Source organism: Aulostomus chinensis, chromosome 20, assembly GCF_037954235.1.
Source record: "Aulostomus chinensis isolate RoL2024-O1b breed Wild chromosome 20, RoL_Achi_v1.0, whole genome shotgun sequence".
NCBI lineage: Eukaryota > Metazoa > Chordata > Actinopteri > Syngnathiformes > Aulostomidae > Aulostomus > Aulostomus chinensis.
In genome coordinates this window covers 492,997-506,518 of record NC_141339.1, presented here as the reverse complement: position 1 = coordinate 506,518, position 13,522 = coordinate 492,997, and the positions used below count along the sequence as shown (strand labels likewise).

Here is a 13,522-nt window from a genome sequence, read left to right as displayed (position 1 = left end):
TGAAAGGAACTCAGAAAAGCCAAAGTTGAAGTGAATAGAAATCATTGCTTCATCCTTGGGGTTGGCAGAATAACTTTGTTTATATACTAAAAATTAATAAAACTTCTTTTTTTTTAAGTAACTTGCAAATACCTTTGACCCCATGCATGGCTTCCACCTGTGAAAGGAGAACTGTGGGAAGCAGGTAGCTACTGCTGCTGCTGTGGTTTAGTTCTCCAGTTTTAGTCTTCTTTAGTCCTCATTCACTGACTGTTGAGTTGTACCGAGACCAGGACCCCCGCTGCAGTACCGCGCTAAGCCCGCTGGGGGCGTGCTTGTTTACGAAGGCAAACTCCATGTGAAAGTGAGTGAGAGTGTGAGTTGGCAAAATATTGCGACGCTTCGAGCTCCTCCACATTTTGCGTAGTCACTGTAGTAACGGCAATGACTAAGTAACTACAGTTAAACATAGTAACTGAAGGACTGCAGTAACAATAGTAACTAATAGTCGTAACTACAGTAACAACAGAAACTAGAGTAATTATGTACATATCGTAACAATAACTAAAGTATCTAATGTAACGACAGTAACCATAGTAACAATAACTAAAGTATCTAATGTAACGACAGTAACCATAGTAACAATAACTAAAGTATCTAATGTAACGACAGTCACTGCGGTAACTATGGTATCTACTGCCTATGTGCCGGCGTAAGTGAAAAGGCTCCGGGGCCTCTACACCAGAAGCCAGTAGGGGGTTCGACGCGCTTCCTGAATCATTAACTCGGAACCGAGCCAACCAGGTTCCGTCAGTCCCGACCGGACGTCTCCGGATACTCGGAGACATTAATAAGGCCAGAAAAACACGCCGCGCTGGTGTGTTAAGTTTCCTGTGTTTATATTTTTAATATTTCCAGCAAGCGCCGCTGCCTGGTGCAATGCAGGTCCCAGGCAGCCAATCAGAGGCGCCGACACATGGAGGAGAATATTGCGGGTCTGCAGCAGCCAATCAGAAGCGCCTGCACAAGCCGGCACAGCAGACTCTCCAGTGTCAGCCAGGCTACTTCCAATTCCAGCAGTATCCTTCCGCCCAAGCGAACTAGTGCCGCAGTGGCTGCGACAGGGGGAAAATGAGACGCCACGCGGACAGGCGGAGGTGTGGTTGGAGGTGCGGAGCTTTAACCAGCTTCTGCGGGGATGTGCGTGAAGCTCGGGGCGTCCAGTGACGTCTGCTGCAGCACGTCCATTAGAGTCGTCAGGTGGATGTCACCTGAGCGGGCTGAGGCTGACCCGGGCCAGTGATCCCTGACGTGCGACTCTCCATCACACGTCCGTCCCGCCGCGACGCGGGCGGTACTGGGCCACGAGGGTCCGAACCAGTCACGTGACACTCGCTGCTTTATTGGAGACTCCGTCGATTTGAGGTCAAACTCGAGTTGGACGATATAGTTAGGAACGATCACCCCCCCCCCCCCCCAACACACACACTGCTGCTCCATGGGTCACGTGTTGACTGATACTGGGATGACACTGGGATTCAACAAACTACATTTATATCATGACGAACCAACAAAGGTCGGATCTCGCCGGCGTGAGTCAGGAGCATCGCGCGGGTTGGGGGAGGGGGGGCGTTCACCCCCCCCCCCCCCTCCCGCTGCAGCCCTGAATCGAAATAAGGAAGTGAGTGATGAGTGCGTTGTGGCGGAGGGATACACAAGCAGTGCCCACTCCGGCCGTGGCTAATATACCCAGCTAGCCCGCCGGTGCAGCTCCATCTACGGATCCCGCTCAGTCCTCGTCCGCCGCCGCTGACCGACCAGCTCCGACCCGCCCGCCATGGTACGTATGGTTCTTCATTCTGCTCGCCAGGCGACACGAAAGCTTTTAAATGTGGATCCCAGGTCAGAATGTTCCGGGTTTCCGTCCGTCTGTGTATCCAGCGGCTCCTCTTGCTGTGCGTTTTCGCGGTTTAGCTACTTTACCGGATGACGGCCAGCCCGTTAATGGCGGGACTCGGTTGTTTCTTCACCGTTTGTCTTGCCGTCGCTGCGAGTTTTACAGTTCGCGTCTGCATGGTTTTTCATTCCGGGACCAGGAACGAGTCGCCCGTTATTCCGGGTTATTACAGCGTGACGGTCCACCGGGGCGCTGGCGTGCTGGAAGCCGCCCGGATGCTCATAGGAGGCTCGGACGCTGTTCTTCACACCGTGGACCGCAGGAGTGAACTGGTCCCTGGTCCGGAGGGGAACCAGCAGGTAGTGTTCTGTCTGTACCGTCCCGCTGCCTAGCCGCGCGGCTACCGGGTCTCCTCAGTGTAAACGGGCAAATCCCGCTATTCCCAGGCAGCACCTGGCTGGTGCCGCCTGGCCTGTCGGTCCCCTCCTCAGCCTCCACCTGCTCCTCCTCAGCCTCCACCTGCTCCACGTGACGTCACCTCTGGTCCCCTTCTGCACAGACCAATATGGAACTGCAGCAGGTTCTGGTCAACAGACTGTCTGTCTGGTTCCTCCCCAGAAGTAGAGGATCTTTTCCTTAAAGACCAGTCGGTGGTAGCAAGGCCATTGTATGGTGCTGATAGACTAGAACCAGGAGGGCCCCACCATCATCCTCATCACCGTCATCCTCATCACCACCATCCTCATCAACCACCATCATCATCTACCATCACCGCCACCACCATCATCATCTACCATCCCCGCCACCATCATCATCATCTACCATCACCGCCATCAACATCAACCACCATCACCATCAACTACCATCATCATCTACCATCACCGCCACCACCATCATCATCTACCATCACCGCCACCATCAACATCAACCACCATCACCATCAACTACCATCATCACCAACCACCATCACCATCACCGCCATCAACTACCATCATCACCACCAACCACCATCACCGCCATCAACTACCATCATCATCACCAACCACCATCACCATCACCGCCACCATCGCCATCAGCTACCATCACCGCCATCAACTACCATCACCGCCATCAACTACCATCACCGCCATCAACTACCATCACCGCCATCAACTACCATCACCGCCATCAACTACCATCACCGCCATCAACATCAACCGCCACCACCAACTACCATCACCGCCATCAACATCAACCACCACCATCATCAACTACCATCACCGCCATCAACCACCACTGCCATCAACTACCATCATCACCACCAACCACCATCACCGCCATCAACTACCATCATCATCACCAACCATCATCAACCACCAGAATCTACCATCACCGCCATCAACCACCACTGCCATCGCCGCCATCAACCACCACTACCATCACCGCCACCATCATCATCATCTACCATCACCGCCATCAACATCAACCACAATCATCATCAACCACCATCACCATCATCAACCACCATCACCGCCATCAACTACCATCATCACCACCAACCACCATCACCGCCATCAACTACCATCATCATCACCAACCACCATCATCAACCACCATCACCACCAACCATCATCATCAACCACCATCACCACCAACCATCATCATCAACCACCATCACCACCAACCACCATCACCGCCACCATCACCATCAACTACCATCACCGCCATCAACTACCATCATCATCACCAACCACCATCATCAACCACCATCACCGCCCTAAACATCAAACGCCATCACCAACTACCATCGCCGCCCTCAACATCAAACGCCACCACCAACTACCATCGCCGCCCTCAACATCAACCTCCACCACCAACTACCATCGCCGCCATCAACATCAACCGCCACCACCAACTACCATCGCCGCCCTCAACATCAACCGCCACCACCAACTACCATCGCCGCCCTCAACATCAACCGCCACCACCAACTACCATCGCCGCCCTCAACATCAACCGCCACCACCAACTACCATCGCCGCCCTCAACATCAACCGCCACCACCAACTACCATCGCCGCCATCAACATCAACCGCCACCACCAACTACCATCGCCGCCATCAACATCAACCGCCACCACCAACTACCATCGCCGCCATCAACATCAACCGCCACCACCAACTACCATCGCCGCCATCAACATCAACCGCCACCACCAACTACCATCGCCGCCATCAACATCAACCGCCACCACCAACTACCATCGCCGCCATCAACATCAACCGCCACCACCAACTACCATCGCCGCCATCAACATCAACCGCCACCACCAACTACCATCGCCGCCATCAACATCAACCGCCACCACCAACTACCATCGCCGCCATCAACATCAACCGCCACCACCAACTACCAGCGCCGCCATCAACATCAACCGCCACCACCAACTACCATCGCCGCCCTCAACATCAACCGCCACCGCCACCCACTGCCATCGCCGCCCTCAACATCAACCACCACCGCCACCCACTGCCATCGCCGCCCTCAACATCAACTACCACCGCCACCCACTGCCATCGCCGCCATCATCATCATCATCCACCACCACATCATAGAAGACAGAGAGGTCTTCAGGCTCCTCTAGAGATACACTGTAGTATCAAGACAGACTGATACTACAGTGTATCTGCATTACCCGCCAGCACCTCATCTCTACCATCTGCTCCCCTCCAGGGGGCAGCATGGAAGCTGTGGTGGTACCTGCTAAGATCTGGTGCTGCATGTGCAGAATCAGGAAGGACATCTTATCTGCTAGTATGAATAATTGATGTGCTTGGCAGCGACATGGAGCCACGTCCCGGTTCCCGGTGTCTCAGAGCCATCATGGCTCTGTGAGATTGGTGCGGGGGGTACGCTGCTGCTACTACCAGACCTCCCACCCCACCCCACCCCCTGGGCTTGCTGTCCTTTGTCCAGTTTCAAAGAGACAAAGTGTTTATCACTCTGTTGAGCTCTTTGCCCCCGCTGAAAGAGAGAGAGTCTCACTGACTGTGTCACCCCTCTATCAGAGTGAAAGCTGGATTTGTACTTTTCTCTCTGAACATTCAAACCCTACTTCAGGAATCAGTTGTGTGTCTGGGATATCTGTGGGTGCTGCCAGGCCTCTGGTGACATCATCAGGTGACAGCAGCAGGTTTTCCTCACTGGCCCAGTAAACTGCATCCAGACTCTGACAGTTCTGTTCTGCTGCCCAGGCAACAGTGGGAGTTGTTGACCCACTCATGCCAGCAAACCACTTCCAGCTGAGCATCTCACACAAGCACATGTCTGATTTCTCTGCATGCTGTTCCTGAGCCTGGAAGCCTGGAAGCCTGTCAGCGAGCATCCAGGTCCATAGGACGGTAAATCAGGGGGAGTTTCCTCTCTAGTGTGTGTGTGTGTGTGTGTGTGTGTGTGTGTGTGTGTGTGTGGCATACATGGAGGGAGAAGGAGAGGAGGAGGAACAGGCAGGGATGGGCTTGTAGTGGGCCTGCTGGTGCAGCAGCACTGTGAGGCCCTCACAGCTTTGGTCAAATTCAGGGAAGGATCCAAAGCACTGGGTCACCAAACCCAGAAACACACCATGTTTGAGTCACAGAGACGGTGACTCAGGAAAACAGGAAGGAGACTCATCAACGGAGGGAGCGAGAGAAGGAAAAACCCAACAACCGGGACAAAGGGTTGGTGTGGGTGGAGCCAAGTGGTCTCAGTTCCTGTCCGCACAGATGGTAGTGTGTGTGTGTGTGTGGGGGGGGGGGGGGGGTAATGAATCATGTTAGCTAATCACATGCTTGCTACTCAAGTTCTCCATGAATGTCCTTGCTGGCTCCGCCCACCAGAAGCTTTAGGTTTGATAAGGTTACAGGTCAGCTGGAGTCAGTGGTTCTACATCTACATGCACAGATCCATCTCCTGTCCATGTCCCCGTATATGAGCAGAAGGTGGCACTACAGTCCCTCACAGCTGCTTGAGGTCAGATTGTCCTCTAGGTCATCTTTAGCGCCACATACCACACTAGTTGGATTATAATTCTAAGGGTGGTAAAGAAAAGCGCTCAACAGTCCTTTAGCAGAACGTTTGTCCCGTGTCTGTCCAGAGGTGTTTAGACTGCCACCATGGCATCGCCTTACCTGTCAGCTGGCCTCCAAGTGTGCTACTGAAGATGTGCAGAGCCCAAGCCGATTTGCGCGTTAAGTCTGGTGTATGTCGGTTTAACGTGTTCAGTCATGGTGAAGTGTGTGTTCTGTCAGACACAGTATGTCAACATTTGGTTTATCATGTAGATGTTAAATCTCACCGGTTTAACCAAAACTAGTCATGTTGCAACATGTTTGAAGGGAACTTCAGGTTGTTGTGTTTTACCTGGATGCGATAACCACCTTGATTGGTTGTTTCCATCACTCACTTTGAGAAATGAAGTTAGGAAAATCAGGTCCAACTTCTAAAAAAACAAGCTTCTCCTTGAACTTACTGGCTTGACCACAACAGGAATAACCTCACACCCAGCATGGAGGAGAGCAGAGTTGGGACGCTGGTGGCGTGTGCATGGCCAGTTGCAGGTTCTAACACTGATGAGCTGCAGGTTCTGGTTCTGAGGCAGAACTGGTTGCTTGGATCACTTCACAGGAAGCCTGAGGATGGAAAGCCTCTGTGTGAAGGAAGTCTGGCATTGGGAGGCGGCCAATACGAGCACAACTTTAACTGCTAACGTCTGTGTGTGGTCCTCTCGGCTGCCGAGCTCTGATGTCAGTGTGGTCTGCTAGCATAATTAAAAGCCTTTGGTGGGTGGGTACCAACCTGGGGAGCTGCTGCTTTACTCCCGGTTGATAAGAGTTTGGAAAACCCTCCCATGCTGACATGTCCTTGGTCAACCCTGGTCCAGAGCCAGCACTCCCGCTCTGGTGCACCTCCTTGTTGCCCAGCATCAGTCTGGTGGCATGTCCAGCTTCTCCTTCATTTGAGTTTAAGATTTAATGCTTGAGAAATGGCAACAGTATGTGTGAGCTGTGGTCACGTGGTAGAACACAGCCATAGAACCTTCCAGACTAACAGGAGTGTGAGGCTGCCGTCAGACAGAGGGTGGGCGGTTCATTTGAGGCCTCCTGACGTGGCGTGGCAGACCCCCACGACGGGGAATGTGATGACACGAGTTTTGGATGTGGAATCACCTGCTGAGTTACGTGTGTCTCTAACAACCGCCTCTCCCTCTCCCTCTCCCTCCCTCTCTCTCTCTCCCAACTGCAGGCTGACCAACTAACAGAGGAGCAGATTGCAGGTATGAACAGATTCATTTCCTGCTTCAATGAATCCACACAAACGGTCTCTGGCATGTTCCTCTGGCTCATCACTGCTGGTTGCATCGCTGATGGTGAACGTGTAATCAGACAGAATATTGAGTGATCCACAATGTGGCCTACCCTGACTAGTATTAGCAAGTATTTTGTTTCTCAAGTTAGGACTTGAAGCTGCAATAGGAACTTCAAGTTTTGGTCTCAGGGTTCGAACACACCAGAAACAGAAAGGCCCTGGGAAGATTCTGTTTACTGGGTGACCCCGGCTAAATGCTGGAACAGTAATGAGACGCGCTTGACTAATGCGAACATTGAAGTAGTCCTGGTCCAAGATGGTAAATACAGATTTATTTTATTATTTAGATTTCTATGGTTTAGAATTGTGTTGTTTGTCAGTAATTGTAGTGCAAGGTTTGCTGGTCTTGATGTGGACTTGGGCTCGGTTTCCCTGCATGGACTGGCGTGTAGAACATGTATTCGTTAGTGTGCTGTCTGCACGTGTGTGAGCACTCATGGGAAGGTAATGAGCGCTTGTCTCCTCGTCCACGACTCCCGTTTTCCTGGAGCTGAAAGTCCAGAATGCCATCGCTGCTTTGACTGAGTGTGACGCACAGAAAACGAGAGGGTCCTGAACTCCTGGTCTAGTCGCCATGGAAGTGTGATCGATCAGCCTTCGATGGGGGGTTCAGCTGTATGTGTGTATGGCACCTTGTTCTTCCAGTCTGACGATACTGGATTGAGGAGTCAGGTATTGGTGCTGATACTGGGGGAATCATTTTATCAATGAATTATCAAATGATAAAGTTGAAATTCAGAATCTGAGTCTACCTCAGTGGGTTGAACCCAAATCAGATTCACTTTTACTAATCGAAACATTCTCACCCTTGGCAGCACTTTGCTGCTAGAGTGTAACAGTTCTGTGTCTTTGGAACAATTCAGAGACTAGAACCTGTTCCAGACTGGAGCAGAACCTTAAAGAGTTAGTACATTCAACAGCTGGAGCAGTCAGGTCAGGAGGGAGAACCAAAGGTTGAAGACAGAACCCTTAAATGATCCGGAGCATCCCTGCTCTCTGCAGTACTGTTCTGTGTTCCAGGGTCGAGGGTTAGAAGTCCTGTTGTGCTGCTGTGGTTCTACTTCCATCAGTTATTCCTGGTGACATCATGAATCCTGCAACTGCTGGTTTGCATGTTCACTGCTATTTTTCTGGGTGATTCTGTTTCCTCTCTAAACAAAACAGCAAAATGCCTCGAAAGACTATAAACAGGAGTGATGCTGTTCTTTGTTGTTCCTTCAAAAGTACCATGACTGACAGATCAGTGTGGTTCTATCTGATGTCCCTGATCGATAAATAAATGATGTGGCTGTGCACTGAAATGGGAGGCTGCAGTCTCATCTCCCGCTGTGGCTAATTCGCTTGTGCTAAGGCTCTAAGGCTAATTCTCATTATTGCTGTACTTCCAATTCCCCGGATGAGTGTGTCGCGTGTGTGGATTCCGGTTCAGGCTTCTGAGTTGTCCTATTTCACTCCCCATTAGAGTTCAAGGAGGCGTTCTCCCTATTTGATAAGGATGGTGATGGCACCATCACCACCAAAGAACTTGGCACCGTCATGAGGTCGCTAGGACAGAACCCCACAGAGGCGGAGCTTCAGGATATGATCAACGAGGTGGACGCTGACGGTCAGTACAAGTACTACATCTTCACTGCTACTACATTCCCCACACAACGTTGAAGAAAGTAAGCGTGGATTAATAATTGTGCATGTTGGAGTAGTTCAGCGTTTCTCAAAGAGTGTGGCAGGGGGTGCGAGTCACCTGACGTCCAAACATTATTTCCCCCCTCACCTTTCGCTTTCTTTATGATTCCGCCACGAAAAAAATTCCATCGAAGTTTTGTGGACCCAAAGCGCCCTTCAAACCTCTTTCATAGCAACTGTGGTCAGGTCTGTTTTTAAAATGGAGAGATATTTGACAGGGATGAAACACATTTTTTCATTTTTTCTAGTTCTGAAAAACTAAAGGAATGTTTGTAATTTTTAACAGGTCAATAAAGTTAAACATGGCCTATTTTGTCCAAAAATTAGGTGTGGGGGGGGAATGAAAATTTTTCTTCCTTCAAAGGGGAAATGACGGAAAAGTTTGAGGACCACTGGAGTAGTCAAAGGGGGCGTTTCCACTGGCTCACTTGGGGTCGGATTGGTTTAGCCCCCTTCTCACTGGCCCCAACACGGTACGAACCGTTACCATTTTGGTCCCAAGCGAGCCGAGCGGGACTAACGTGACGTGAACACATAGCGGGACTCTGATTGGGTAACTTACCTGTTACACCGTCTACTTCCTATCATCCTGGCCTCGGTGGAATCCTGGTCATGGCTCGGTGAAGTCTCTTATTCTTTTCTTGGGGGTTCTGTTTCTCCACTTGAAGCCTCGCCTGTCTGTCCTCCCTCACTTTTAGTTGAAGCAAAAACCCCTGACGAGCAGCAGGCGTCACGCCGCCTCCACGTCCTCCATTGTTGTTGTTGTGTCGCACACAAATTACGCTGGGGAACTCTCGGCCGGTGAGTCCACCCACGCTGACGTGGTACCAGTTCTAGTGGAGACTCACCCATACAGAGCTATACCGACCCGACCCGAGCTGAAGTGAGCCGTGGAAACGCGCCCAAAGTTTTAATTTCCTACTCATAACTGCTGTGAGTGGGCTCAGGGGAACCCTTTTCCCCTGCAGGTCATGATGGTACCAGAAAAATCTATTCATCTGACACCTGTGTTGAACTTGATGAGTCACGGGTGTGAATGTGTGGGGTCGCCACAGAATAAGGATGGACCGGGCCGGCCCGACCACTCCGATAAACAGGCTCGGAACTGTGACAGCGACAAAGTTTCTCTGAAAGAACACGTCACTTTGTACCCTCATGGAATGTGTTCTCCTCCACCCACTGAAGGATCTGCAGCCAGTGGTTCTCAGGAACTCTCATTACCAAACCAGTAGAGAAGTGGAACTGGAGCGCCGATCTCCAGCTTTGAAAAACAGGAAAATGGTACTTAGGTTGCTTCGTGTTCCTGATCTGTCGAAGTAGAACCTACATCAGGAGAGCTACAGAGGGAACGCATGTCCGTGGTCGTGTTCAGGATGGAGGTTCGTCCAGCCAAGAGTTGGAGATCTTATTTTTAATCACATAACTAAAGTGTCCATGAGAGCAGCATCCCCCCCCCCATGATGCTGAGAGGAGGAGCTTCGCAGGTGGAGGTACAGGTGTTGACCTCATTCACGATGAGTGGATGAGATGTGTTCCCTCCTGACGGAGCGCATCGGTCGGAAGGAATCGATCTCACCACAGCTTGCTAACCCTTCACTGAATCGTCCTCCCACGTCCTCAGTGGCCTCCCCCACCCGCTCAGCTACACCCAAGAGCAAACACACACACACCGTCACTAACATCCCCTTGCTCTGCCTCTGCTTCCCTTGGCTGATGCAATCTAGGTCAGTCAGCAATGAAGCTAGTAATGGAAAATAAGTGGTTACATAAGGGCTCTCTCACGTCCCACCCACACGGGCGGCCATGGATGTCAGCTGGCCCATTGAAAATCAGCTTTATTTACCAAACCAGGGCGCCATGGCGGCGAGGGAGACTGAAAGGATGAGGAGCTCTAACCAGATGACCAGCTGCTCACAGAGAGTCTCTGGGCTCCAGCTCACCTGAGCCTGTCACATGACCTCAAGCCTGAGCCCAAACACAGGGTACATCCTACTGTGTGTGTGTGGGGGGGGGGGTAATCTCCACGTCTCACCCCCCCACTCATTCTATTCTGTCCTCTTTTAATCTCCACACTCCAGGACTCCTCTGGTCATTGTCCCCCTCACTCAGATGATGTTTTTCCAGATGTTGCCTCCTCAGGCTCCTACACCCCAGTGGCAGTCTCTGCACCCCCCCCCCCCCCCCCGTTAATTAACAGATCCTCAGCCACAAGATCACCATCTGCCTGATCACATTACTGCATCCCTTTTTGTTCCTTCCACTCACTCCTCACTGTCATTGTCCTAATCTGTCCCCCCCCCACGCCATGTCCCCCCCCCCCAGGATTAATCTTCTTTGGTGTTTCTGACGTTAACTGGCATTCTATCACAGTTGTGTGTGTGTGTGTCAGTTTTTCACACTAACACACATGAACGGCTGCAGCCGAGGCTCCAGCGCTGCCCTGCCTCTGGTGGCTGCAGTTGGTACCCCCCCAGGTCTGATCCTGATCATCTCCTCCTGACGACAGCAACATGGATATTGATCCTGATGCAGGCACACGTCTGCCGCAAGCATAGCCCCCTGCCATGATGTGGTTCAGGATGTTCCTCAAACACAGAACACCTGTGAAGGATGGATCCAGGTGGAGGGGTTCCCCATCCCCCACCCCCTCTGCAGTGATCTGAGCGTTTTCCTTAAAAGGAAGCTGAAGCTTGACGTTATTGATTTCATTCAGCAGCTTTCATACGGGGGGTCCCAATGGCTCGACTGACCTGACTTTGCTTCTCGGTCATTGAAACTTTCCCCGTTGGTCCTCTTCCAGGTAACGGAACCATCGACTTCCCAGAGTTTCTGACTATGATGGCCAGAAAAATGAAGGACACGGACAGCGAGGAGGAGATCCGTGAAGCTTTCCGGGTATTTGACAAGGTAAATTCACCATTTCAGAACTGATGTTGGAGGTTGTAGAGGGCTCGTGGAGTTCAACACAGGCTCCTAGTTTCCATTCTGGTTGAGTCTGACAACAGACTTGGTCTCCCCTGGGAATCTTGAAGGGTCTGGTTCCAGGCCTGCTAGAGAACTGTTACTGTAGGGTTTTCTCTGTCAGGGCACGACTGTCAGGCTGGAAGCAAACAGCAGTCTACTTTGACAACAAGGTTCCTGGTGGAATTATAGGTCCCACATCATCATTGACACAAGGATCTGCCGAGAGATTCTAAGGTTTTTTTGTCTGTCTGACCTTTGACCCCTGAGGATGGAAATGGCTACATCAGCGCTGCAGAGCTCCGTCATGTCATGACGAACCTGGGAGAGAAGTTAACAGACGAGGAGGTGGACGAGATGATCAGAGAAGCAGACATCGATGGCGATGGACAGGTCAACTACGAAGGTAACGGGGGGACTGGCTGCCATCGAGGCGGGAGCTTTTTAATCACAGGGTTAATGAGATGAACGTGGAAGCTGTTTGCACTCTAATGAGAATGTGATTCTGAAGCTGCTCAAGTTGATTAGCGACTGAAGTGAGCGGTGCCGCTGTACCAAACCCTGGTGTTCTCTCTCTCTGCAGAGTTTGTACAGATGATGACTGCCAAGTGAAGCCGCCCTGTTCTGCCCCTCTTAGAAGAAAAAGAAAAAGGAAAAAAAAATCCAAATGTTTTACTTACCTCTTGGAAAAAATGTTCATTTATTCATACTGTTTCTGTATAGAAAATAATTGAATGTTGAAATAAACTATCCTTCTGTCCACACAGGAAAATATAAAATATACAAAAATATCTGCATGAAAAAGATGGTTAGTGACCCCCCCCCCCCCAAGAGATCAGTTTATCAGCCCTGAACATGTAACCAACCCAGCCCCCCTGCAACGACGACCGTCAGACTGCAGCGGTTCTGTGTTCTGCTGCTAAAGGTCTGGGTCGGCCATCTCTTCCTTCTGTTTTCTGTTCTTCATGCATGCAGCTTGAGACCGGAGCCCCCACCCCCCACCCGGGCTCCCAGCGCGTGCTGACTCCACTATAAGCTGTCCTCTTGTTGGTTTGGTTCTGTTCTTTTGTATTTGGAGAGGAACCCAGTGCTGTGGAGATGAGCGTACCAGGTTCTGACTCAGCGTCAAGTGGAATGGGACTTAATTGTATGCTAGAGAAAAAAACAATGTACAAAAACTACATTTTCCAATGTTTGGCATGTTCTTCTGTTTGTGTTCTGTTACTTGGACGAGCATCTCTAGTTGTGCGTCCGCCCTGTCAGAGGAGGGTGACCTCGAGAGTCTTACAGTGAGCTTTCTTTTTTTCTGTTACTTTTCTTCTCCGGCTGAGATTGAGTGTCTGTCCTCTTTTCTTGAAGAGAGAATTACTGGCCTTCACTTTTCGTCTTCTTTTTCTCGACTCAGACAAGAGCGTAGTGGGGGTGTCCTGCTGGTGGGCGTGTCAGCGCACCCGTCGTCAACTCTTCATCTGATTCAGTTTACATTCATTCCAAGTTGTACATGCTACTCTTTTTTTTTTTTTTTTTTTTTTTTCAAATAAAAGACCATGAACTTTATCATGTCTTGTGTCATTCTTCATGATGTTGGACGTGTGTAGTGAACAGGCGTGTTGGCGG

The 13,522-nt window shown here is 50.9% G+C and overlaps 2 protein-coding genes across 2 annotated transcripts; both read left to right on the top strand.

Moving 5' to 3' along the window:
* Positions 1–1,681: 1,681 nt before the first annotated feature.
* Positions 1,682–13,462, top strand: LOC147242137 (calmodulin-1). The gene is made up of 6 exons (XM_086190530.1): positions 1,682–1,819; positions 7,139–7,169; positions 8,724–8,867; positions 11,745–11,851; positions 12,176–12,311; positions 12,489–13,462. The coding sequence occupies exons 1-6, from the start codon at positions 1,817–1,819 to the stop codon at positions 12,515–12,517; spliced, it is 450 nt and encodes a 149-aa protein (XP_086046656.1). The 5' UTR covers positions 1,682–1,816; the 3' UTR covers positions 12,518–13,462.
* On the top strand, positions 2,053–5,604 carry LOC147242138 (uncharacterized). Its single transcript, XM_086189832.1, has 4 exons — positions 2,053–2,235; positions 2,323–2,496; positions 2,564–5,035; positions 5,110–5,604. Exons 1-3 carry the CDS (start codon positions 2,053–2,055, stop codon positions 4,526–4,528), a joined length of 2,322 nt encoding a protein of 773 aa, XP_086045958.1. The 3' UTR covers positions 4,529–5,035; positions 5,110–5,604.
* Positions 13,463–13,522: the final 60 nt, after the last annotated feature.